This window comes from Arachis ipaensis, chromosome B03, assembly GCF_000816755.2.
Source record: "Arachis ipaensis cultivar K30076 chromosome B03, Araip1.1, whole genome shotgun sequence".
In the NCBI taxonomy this organism is placed as follows: Eukaryota; Viridiplantae; Streptophyta; class Magnoliopsida; order Fabales; family Fabaceae; genus Arachis; species Arachis ipaensis.
The window spans coordinates 8,322,993-8,334,809 of record NC_029787.2 but is presented as its reverse complement, the minus strand read 5'-3'; the positions used below and the strand labels follow the sequence as shown (position 1 = coordinate 8,334,809).

The window sequence follows — 11,817 nt, the reverse complement described above, 5'->3', positions numbered from 1 at the left end:
TAGTTCTTTATGTCATTTTTAGCTTGTTTAGGAATTAGTTATTTTTATCCACTGACTTTATTCTTCTTTCTCTTTTTTTTTCTTTTTTTTTTGTTGGTAGAAAAAAGTATGTTTAGAGATTTTTTAAGTGAATACTCCTATAAAGACATTTTCATATAAAGATTGTATTATAAACTAATAAATGGTTTGATATATTTTGATCGAATATATTGACTAAATTATCTAACGATTCACACTAATTTATTCATTACTAAAATATTGCAATGTTTAGCAATAAGATTGTCAAAAACAACAAAGTAAATGCTAAACAGTCTCTCTAGAAAATAATATTTTCATTTTGATCATAATTATGTTCTCACTCTTTTTTTTGGTAGATATATATTCTCACATAATTAAACGTAGTAAATCAGATTAAAATATCATCTATGGCTAAACCAGATTAAGAGATCATGATATTTGGAAATTTAAAAATAATGTGCATATATATGCATCCTAAAATCAATTTTATAGTGAAGAGTAAGAAGTAAGAAGTTAGATATTAAAGTAGAGAGAGCACTAGTCAAAACTCCAAAGTTATTGAATTCTAAATTCAAGTTCAAAATGCAACTCCAAACCCAACAATCCTTAAACAAAAGATCTACATTTTGCAAGATAAGAATTTGCTTGGACTCAGTTGCCAAGAATTTATGTACAATTTTTGTAGACATTACTTGAGGGCAATCTCCAGCACAAAATGAATGGAAATGGACCAAACTTTTGTTGCTCCTATCTAATTAATGACATGATAGAAAATCATAATCAAATCAAATAAAGAAAAAAAAATAAAAAAGAGCAATGTCCAAATGATTTAGACATTCAATTAATGAAGAGAAGAAATTAGACTAATAAAGTAATCCTCAGTGCATGGAATTGTGAGACCCCCAGTTGGGTGATTGAATCCAAATTCTTGTTCAGCCCAATCCAACAAATCTCTGAACAAAGGTTGACTCAAATAAGATATTGGAATCACAAACCTCTTATGATTCTCTCCAACATACACTGCCAAGTGGCCTTTTGGAACATCAGCAATGTTTGCTGCTGAAGCCATTTTGATTCTCTGTGACAGAGTCCTCTGCAGTTTCTGTGTTGCATGAGCAATTCTGTTACTAGTTCTCATGATGTAGAAAATTTTTTTTAAAAGGGTGTGTGGAAGTGGAGTTAGAAGACTTGTTGGAGTGTTGAAATACTGTCTTTAGAAGGTGAATATTTATAGTGTGTTCAAGCCATGCAAGTAACTAAACTTGTTTGGTTTTGATTATATGAAGAATGTTTTAGAAACATGTCAGGTGGAGGAATTAGGGTAGGTTCACATGAGTGTGCCTAATATGGACCAATACATCATGCCCCACCAGTAACGGATCTAGAAAATTTAAATAACGAGGACAAATATATAATGCATATATATAATAACATAAACAACAACAAAGCGTTATCTCATTATGTGGGGTCGGCTATATAGATCAAATGACAACATTGTCACTTATCTGTCTTCTATCTGAATCACTCTTCTAACTGGATGCTCTACCGATCTTTTTCATTTGTCCAAATTACTTGAGACGAGATTCTACCATCTTCTTAACAATAGGTGCTATTCCAACTTTCTCTCTCATAATAAGATATAAAAACAAGATATATATTCATATTTTAATAGGGATACATCATACATATCTGAAAAACTTTATAATTGGATCCAGTCTTTGTGATCCACTAACTTAGCTTGAGGAGCCAAAATAAAAGTGTGGTGCTGGTCAAAAGTTACAATGCCTTGTTGAATATTGTTTCTTGATTTGTACTAATGATGCTATGGAAATTTTTCTTTTTTTTTTTTTTTATTATAAGTTTGTGGCATGTTCAGTGATGTAAAATGACAACATGATGAATAGGAGAAAATGTTTGCATTGGTCATATCTGTTTCTGAGGAGCTTTGTATTTAGACTTGTGGACTACTTTACAGGCTATTTCTCTTGTCACTACTTGACAGCATATGATGTAATAATAGATAGACTTGATGTCTTCTGTTGTGATAATTGTCACTTTATTTCGTTCTCATAATTTGTAATTGGACTGAACTTTTCTTGATTCAATCTAATTTGATCAACATTGACTTAATCAAACAATCTTTTCTTTTCTTTTTTCTTTTTTATTTTAATTTTTTAATGCTACTGTTTCTACACTCAGTAGAATGTTCATTTTTCTAACGAAATTCGGTTATAGGATTCATAACAAACATAATATCATGTTGGGACTATTCAAGTAGAAAAAGAATTCCTGTCTAAAGACTCATAATAAGTCTTCAATCATTTAGCAGATAGATTCCCCTTTTCTAGACATGCCACATTCATGATTTGTTCATTCAGATTCAATAGTAGGTTAAATTATATACTCTCTCTCTCTCTCTCTCTTTTGTGTGAGTGTTATTAGATAACATTTGATTTTACTGTATTTCATAAAAGAGTTAAATTTTGATACACTGATTGTGTAAACTATTTTAAACCGTCATCTAATTATATTCATTTTTTAGATGACCATTCCTGCGACTAGTGTAAAAAGTAGTTATTTTTGTTGACGTGACATTACGTGATTGAGTGCATGTGTAGAACTGCCTTATGAACAGTGCATCAAAATTAAACTCTTTAAATATGAGACTGGGCTGCCTTATAATAGCACAAAGAAATTTGCATACAAGTATGACATATCAAAGGATTCGTGTAAAATTATTTAACCACAAGGGAGGTCAATGAATAGTATGATAAAATATAATAACATGATTGTATGATATAATAAAATTGTATAATTTGCAAGAATTCTATGGTTATTGAAGGCTATGCTTTAAAGAAGAATAGTAGATTACTGTGATTAAGTTACCCCAGTTTTGCACCAATTTATCTCACTTTTCTTTCACTGAAGGAGAAATATTATTGTTCTTAACCAATGACTTACACCAACTATTTGTGAATATTAGAGAGATCAACAGTTAAGTAACATGCAGAAAGAAATAGTCATAGATGAGTAAAGTAACTAAATCAATGTGATATCCTCTTACAAGATTTCACCATTAAAGTAACAAAAGGGTTAAGTTAAAAGATGTACTATAGTGTTATAATTCTGTGGATATTCCAATGGTATTTATAGAATCTACTACTGTTAAGTAAAAGTACTAACCATGTGATTGTGTAAAAGATGTTTTCTTTTTCAGCACAACATGTGAAATCTCTCGTGCTCCGGAAGATTTGGACCCGATTTTGAAGCCTCAGTGACCCCATTTTTGTTTTCAGCAGCAATTTGGCTAAGTACAATTATTCTACAGTTTTATCTCTAAAGAACATAATTTACTACCTGAATTGCCAATGTAAAAGACAGTTAAACTTTCTGCTACAACATTATCTAATGGTTATTTCAATTGTACTATTTTCTTGGTTTTAAACTTTTAATAATATATTCTTCCCATTTGGCCCTAAGTACCTAACCACCATTGCACTTATCAGAGCTGATTAAGGTTCAAACATGCATGATAAGCTTAAAAATTTGTCAATGACGTGCTTTGAATTTTTATTTTTCAGTGACCATGATTATTTGTCTCAAGTCTCAACCACTTCACATTTTAATTCTAAAAGCAATGTTAGAAGAATTAATTTCCTTGTATTATTGTAAGCAAATGCTAACAACCTCTAGTCCTTATCCAAAATAATAAACTTTCTGATTCATGTTATCAATATGAAGCAAACAACATGTCTTAACCTTGTCTAGGACAGATCTTAGCCATTAAAATTGTTTTAACATGCATATGGTTTTTGATATTACATATTTCTGGTTATTTTTCCAATTATCAAATGGGTACCATCTAGGCTGTTTTCCATAAAAGGTGGGACATCTAGATTCAAATAATTTCTTCAACTTTGTTAAAAAAATTTCAAGACACTACCATGTGGTATTCACAAGTCCATGCCCCTAACTAGACCCCAGTTAGATATCTCATAATCAATTATTATATCTATAATCAAATCAAATTCTTTATCCTAAGCCTCTCTCTCTTTCTATATATATAGTTAGTTGTTGTTTTAGGATCACAAACAAAGTCAAGTTTTTACAATTTTTTAAGGCATCAAATACTATATAGTTTATACACAAATTTTATTCAGATCTTTCTCTTGCTCTAAAATGGGATTCAGATTGCCTAGTCTTCAAAAGAAAACTTGTGTTCCAAAAGGTTATCTTGCTGTTTATGTTGGAGAGAACCAAAAGAAGCGATTCGTGATACCTATATCATACTTGAACAATCCTTCAATTCAAGACTTGCTAAGTCAAGTTGAACAAGAATTCGGATTTGATCATCCAATGGGTGGCCTCACAATTCCTTGCAGAGAAGATGTCTTCCTAGATATCACTTCTCGGTTGCAAAGATCATAAAAGGAGAAGATTTAAATGTTAATCATAAGTGATCAATACAATTTTGTACTATAACTAACACTTGTAAATTTTTCTCACCATTTTATTATATATTTGATGAAGGTATGATTTACTATTTAGTTTTTGTATTCATCACCTGCAATCATTTGAACTGAGCTGGTGCATTATTATGTGCTTATGTATCACTAAAAATTGAAAAGCAACTTATTAAAGTCCTTCAAGTACAAACATGGTCATGACTCATGAACTTATTTGTAATATTTGAAGTTGGAATGTTTTCGTTTGTAATGGAACAACAAATTAACTAAACAAGTTTATTCTGAGTTGCAGAGAGCATTAACCTCATTTTTTGTAGAAGAATCTAGTAACAAATTGGCTAAAACTCTTCCAATAAAAATGTGTATTTTGTTCCATGATCAGCTCAAGGACAAATAAGGAACTTTAATCCATATCAGAACCAGATAGTATGAAATATATGAACTGAAACTTGAAAATGCTAAATGATTTGACACAAGCTAGATTTGTTTAAACAATATCTTGTCATGAATTTGTCATTTATCAAATGAATGATACAAGGAAGAAAACAAAATATAAAATCTCAAAAAGAAAGTGCCTTCTGTACAAGTTACTCTCAACTAATCTATTCTCCATTAGCATGATTTATAGCCTACTCAACTGAGAAGTGAGGTTTAAGAACTCATCCTCTCTGCATGGAATTGTGAGACCGCCATTCGGATGATCATAGCCGAATTCTTCTTCTGCTTGGTTTAGTAATTCTTGAAACAAAGGTTGGTTCAAGTATGATACAGGAATTAAAAACCTCCTCATTTTATCTCCAACATAAACTGCAAGATAGCCTTTTGGGACATCATTGCTCTTTGTTGCTCTTCTAATACCTGGTATGCGGAAAGCCATTGTTTTTTTATGAGAAAGAAATATTTGAGTTTTTCTAAACTTCTAATACTTGAGGATATGTGAATGATTGGTGCTGCTTGAGAACACAAGAAGTGGTGTATATATAGTTGCTAGGATCTTCTTCAAACCAATTTCCTCAAGAGATAATTTGAATAAGATAGGGTCTACCAAATTGGCAATGTATTATGCATCACAAGAAATCACATGATATTGTCTTGAAGGTGTTAGGAAGTTCATTGAGAGTGCATACCCCACTTCTTCATATAATGGCCAACATATTAGCCTCTTGAAATTAATGAGATCTACATTATTATTACACAGTGAAGACCTTACATAATGCTTCTTTCATGCATTGTACTACAACTACTCCATTAATTAGTAGACACGCTTTAGACATCTCACATTTTTATTCAAATTGAGATTGCTTCTAAGAATGAAATTGTAAACCTTGACTATGACCTTATCTATTAGCTTTGAAACTATTAATAGTGAGCCAATATGAACCTCATCTTTTTCAAGTATACCAGATTATAAGCAGTACCAACTGGAATTTGAAACCATGAGCAAACATGTTTCAATTACACTTCCTCTTACGTATATATGGTGGGCCTTGTATTATCTACTATGAACTAACATTTAAGTTTCACTTAAGCAGCTAACATTTGATTGCAGGTGGCTGCTTTATTAGCCATTCCTTGACAAGGTGGGGTATGCATTCTCAAGACAGTACCATGTGATCTCTCATGCAGTGATGTGCATGCATTCCTATCATTTTCAACAATCTTTTATCTTAGAAATAGTTTTCCATAGAATCTTATAATCTATAAATACATTTGCTCCTGCCTTCAAAAAATAACACAACTCATTGGCAATCTTAAGCATCAAACACTTAAAACCACATTCTTCTTTGAAACTTGGGGAACTTTTCCTTGCTGTTATTCTTACATATATACTAAAAAAAAAATGGGTTTCCGTTTACCTGTTATTCGAAGGACATCATCATTCTCAGGTAGCCAAGCAGCTTCGAAATCTGTGGAAGTCCCAAAGGGGCATCTAGCAGTGTATGTCGGAGAGAAACAGAAGCGGTTTGTGATCCCCGTTTCATACTTGAACCAACCTTCAATCCAAGACTTGTTGAGCCAAGCTGAGGAAGAGTTTGGATATGATCATCCTATGGGAGGTCTAACAATTCCTTGCAGTGAAGATATCTTCCAACAAATCACTTCTTGCTTGAATTGACGATGAATCTCATGCTTTAGGAGACTGACATAGATTAGTATACACATTTTGTACAATAGGAAACTTGTAAAGATTACACATTTTTCTAAGTAAATGAAAGAAGAATGACCATTACTATGACAAGTTCAAAGTGTTTCCTCTGCTTTTTCTTTAATGACAAGGAAAGAATTCAACTACTCTAGTATTTCGTTTTTTTTTTTTTTAAATATTTTATATTCCCTCTACAAACAGAACATTATGCAGTATCTACTATCTAGCAGTGACAATGCTGCCTGGTGTAAGAAAAGCCATACTTCATTGTTCATTTGTTGTCATAGATTGCACTATTACACAAGTATACAAAATTATATGATTTTAAAAAGAAAAGGGATAGAATTTTGAGTGTTTTATATAAAAGAACATGCATGGAAAACTTTAATTCATGGCACGAATGATACCCAAGATGCTGCTTCTGCCAACTGCCAATGCAAATTTACACTAAAGAAATTTCTTACACGGCTGTATGGCTTATTCATTTATATATGTCCGTTCTCTTATTTCTTATTTGAAGTTTTAGCCATGCCTTAACATCTATCTATTCTTTAATATATAAAAGTAGATACATAAGTTTACTTACGTTACTTCTAAGACACCTTTCTCTTCTTACTAATGCCATGTAAACAACATCTCTTACTTGGCAAATTTTAGAATCAACCACTAATTTTTTGCCAAATCAACTATTATTTCCAAATAAAAAAAAAAAAAATATACAAAAAAATACAAGTAATAGAAATATATGTAAATTAGGTTGCATACTTACCAATGATAATAATTAAAAATTAATAGTGTCTAATCAAATTTGTAACCTACAATAATTCATATCCCTATATTTATTATATTTTACCGTTATAAACAATACAATAAATTTATAACCCCAATAATTAATTTATTAATTTTTATAAATAACTCATTAAATATAATAAATATCCATATTACAAATGTCATAATAATCTATTAATCATAATAAATTTTACGTTATAAATATTTAAATTCCATATTATTTGACCTACTTATATAAGTCTCTTATCACAAGAAATTTATTTTCGCACTACACAACATCTCAAACTTACTCAATAGAATATCATTCTTTGGACAATATCACCAAATAAACAGACAATTGGTTTATCAAAATTCGTGTGGTTCGTCTATGAAAAACATTAATACCCACAAATGTAGAAATGTTTCTTTGCTTAAAAATGATTATATTAGATGAAAAGATACAAAACAAACATATTTATTATATTTTTAAATTGTATTTCTAAATTGAACATTTTCCAACTCTATTTTAAATTTGTATCACTTGAGACATTGTCACAGAGTAGGTCAAAGAAAAATATTAACAGATAATTTCACTTTATACTATTTCAATTATTCTTTATTAAAGATAACTTATTTAAAAAAAAAATTCTACACATTTTTATTCTTTTTATTGTAGATGTTATTAGAAAACTGAATGCATATCAAGAGAGTAAGGAGAAAGAAAATCATACAAATTCAAGATATATTTTCGGAAGAAGAACATACATGCAAAGATGGAACAAACAACACAATAGAAAGTGTATACAACTCAACAATTCATAAAAAACATGCCTTCACAAGAATCTACAACACAAAAAAAAAAACAACAACTCTAACAATAACACCTTTTAAATTTAACTTTTGTTTACACATATTTAATTTAATTTTACAAACATAATTATTTTTAATATTTATTATATACTATCATTAATTTACAGTCCGCGCATCGCGTAGGTCTCATTATAGTTTCCAAAGAGCTTGTTATGTGTTGCATATTACTGATTTCATTAAGTGATATTTTCGTCCAAGGCCAACTGCAGGGGAGTTAGACTTAGTGATTTTAGTGAGGTTCAACCACAAGTAACTATTCACACGGTTCCTGCCTTTTGTAGAGAATATACTAATATATACCTCTTGATATATTGAAAGGTTTGGCTAGGATGCGGCATGCAGGACCATATTTCATGCCCTCCAAGTGCTGCAGAAGTTGGGAAATAGTCACAAAATGTGGTTCTCTCTAGGATCCTATCCCTTTATTTAATCAGTATGAAGAACCAGCCTATGTGATATGTTTTAAGCATGTCTGCACACAAGTAACCTTTCATGAAGTCATTGAAGACAATACCGTGTGGCCTTTCATTAGCCCTTTGGATTTTATTAAGTGCTTTATGAAATGAAGGAGAGAAGCATTAATTGATTTCCAGTTATATGGTTAAATTAAATTAAATAAACTGGATTCAAGTTTTGATAATTAATGTTCCCTTCAGAATTCAATATTGCTGGATTTTATGGTTCACTGCAGTCTATAAATTAGAGCCACTCTGAAAAGTGTTGAAGTTCATGGAATATCTCAAGCTTGTGTTACTTTTTACAACGACATAGGAATCCTCTTCCTTTACTTTTAATATAAGAAAACTGTGAGTTCTTAACAGATTTTCAATTGAGTTCTTAAATGAAATGAATCATCAACAGTGAATTTCTTCAAAACAACGTGGAACTTAATTTTGATTTGCTGCATAAATATATAAGAGATCATTCAGATTCATCAAAAGCCAAAAATAAAAAAAGTTAACAAAGGAGATGCAATAACTTTCTCTCATTCATGTAACATATTTACACTTTCAAAGGAATGATATAATGAAGAGACCAAAATGGACAATCTTCAAAACAAAAAGAAAGAGCCTTCTTTACAAAATTTTGTCTCAGCTAATTTATGTCAGTCTCTAGGAGCACAATTTACTGCCCACTTAATTGACAAGTGAGGTTCAGGAAGGCATCCTCGCTGCATGGAATTGTGAGACCACCTGTTGGGTGATCATAACCAAATTCTTCTTCTGATTGGCTTAGTAATTCTTGAAATGAAGGCTGGTTCAAGTAACATACAGGAATCACAAACCGCCTCATCTTATCTCCCACATAGACTGCAAGATAGCCTTTTGGAACATTAGTCCCTTTTGATGCAGAAAGTGATGCCTTTCTAATACCTGGAATGCGGAAAGCCATTGTTCTTGGAGGATTTGTTTGAGAGAAATATGTGAGCTTTGATACTTGTGGAGATGCAAATGAGTTGTGTTGTTTGAGAACACAAGTAGTAGTGTATATATAGTTGCTATCCTGAAGAAATAATTCCGATGAAGCTGTAAAATGGGGTCTACAAAGTGAAATGATCACAAGAGATCACATGCTATTGTCTTGGAGTTCATACAATTCCTACCCCATTTCCTGACATAATTGCCAAGAAACTACACATATCAAATCAAAGCCATGTAAATCAATGCAATGTAGTTGTACTAAAGATACTGAATCAGACATGTTTTGGAAATCTCACATGTTCTTCAGATTTTGAATTGCTATTGACAATGAAATCAGTAAACCTTGTCCACAACCTGATTTATATCTCTGAAACAAATTGTTCTGAGGCCAGAAGAGAACCAAAATTGGACACATGATAATGATCCAATACGAACCTCGTTTTTAAGTACACCAGATTGTTAACATATCCCTTGGAATTTGCAAAGCCATAGGCAACACGATCAAATCAAACTTGCTATTGTATACATAAATTGACCTTGAATTATCTAAGACAACACCATGTGATCTCTTTTATGACCTTGTCTCCTAATAAGTCCCATGGCTACCATCTCTTACACTTTCTCCACCAATCAGTCAAGTGGAATTATGTTTATAGCATATTCTATTATCTATATATATGTTCATGGTTGCAAGCATTTAGCAGCAACACAAGTCATTCACATCCTAAAGCACAAGAAACTCAAAAACTTACATCTTATTTTCATTTCTTAGACTAGTATTTCTTCGACACATATAAAAATGGGTTTTCGGTTACCCGGTATTGTAAGAAAGGCATCATTTACTTCATCTTCAAAAACTATGGAAATTCCAAAAGGTTATCTTGCAGTTTATGTTGGAGAGAAAATGAAGCGGTTTGTGATCCCTATATCATACTTGAACCAGCCTTCATTTCAAGACTTGCTAAGTCAAGCTGAGGAAGAATTTGGGTATGATCATCCAATGGGTGGCCTCACAATTCCTTGTGAAGAAAATATGTTCTTAGATATCACTTCTCGCTTGAGTTGATGCTAGCATCATCAAGATTAGGCTGACTTAGAAATAGATTACTTAACACAATTTTTGTAACAATTTATTGCCCTGAGAAAGATTTTCTCCATTTTTTGTTATCCTACTATTCATCTCAATGAGAAATTTATGCACATAAACATTTGTCTCCCATTTCCTCCTTAAATCTAAGTGTTTTGTTAAGTTCAAAGGCAATAATATGCAGAAACTGCCGTTCATAAAATCAATTTTCACTATGCTGTATAACAAGTGAAAAGGAACCAGAAGGTAACTTTTATGATGAAAGTAAGAAAAAGTTATGACAAAAAGAAAACAGTAACTAAGTATGAATTTGCATGATATTAATTTCAAACTTTCAATAATGATAACTTGTTTGGTCAATTCAATTATACAATTATCATCATAGGATGATTAAACATCTTCAAGGACAAGTCCCTATATTTACCATGTCCCACTTTGCTTTCATCTGTCTTTGAAATCTCTGTGGACCCTTCCCACTTTGTACATGGTGGTCACTATAAACTGTGGCCTGAATTCTGAAATGACAATTGATATTGAAGCTTATCAATATGTTAAAAAAATAAAATAAAATAGAAACTTTAATGCAGTTGAATTCCAGAATGTGATGGTAACAATGTATAAATTATTTGGACTATGTTTGTGCAATTGCCTTTGATGAAGAAATATTATGACAATAATCATAATCAATTGTATAATCATTAATTGTGAGAATAATATTTTTAATTACATATAAGTGTTGTTAATTTCTATTTCTTAGATAAACTATTTATAACATACATCTATCTGTCTATTCTTAATATATAAAAGTAGATGGATAAGTTTACCATGCTGAACTAAGTTTAAATTTGAGTTTTATATATGATGACAAATATTACAAAGCTCAAATTGATGTAATGTGTGTGCTAAATAATGCAGGCCCACTTGTATAATTGCTTCTTAAATCCAATACTTGCTAATTGAGAAACAAATCAGTACATGAGGCAAGAGAGAGAGAGCACCGAACAAAAAAAAAAAAAAAAAAAAAAAAAAAAAAAAAACATC

The 11,817-nt window shown here is 31.1% G+C and overlaps 2 protein-coding genes across 2 annotated transcripts; one reads left to right on the top strand and one right to left on the bottom strand.

Moving 5' to 3' along the window:
* LOC107628823 (auxin-responsive protein SAUR61-like) lies at positions 5,812–10,895 on the top strand. The gene is made up of 3 exons (XM_016331427.2): positions 5,812–6,556; positions 6,725–6,732; positions 10,462–10,895. Exons 1-3 carry the CDS (start codon positions 6,325–6,327, stop codon positions 10,753–10,755), a joined length of 534 nt encoding a protein of 177 aa, XP_016186913.1. The 5' UTR covers positions 5,812–6,324; the 3' UTR covers positions 10,756–10,895.
* LOC107628824 (auxin-induced protein 15A-like) lies at positions 9,341–9,729 on the bottom strand. The gene has a single exon (XM_021118002.1). The coding sequence runs from the start codon at positions 9,658–9,660 to the stop codon at positions 9,394–9,396; it is 267 nt and encodes an 88-aa protein (XP_020973661.1). The 5' UTR covers positions 9,661–9,729; the 3' UTR covers positions 9,341–9,393.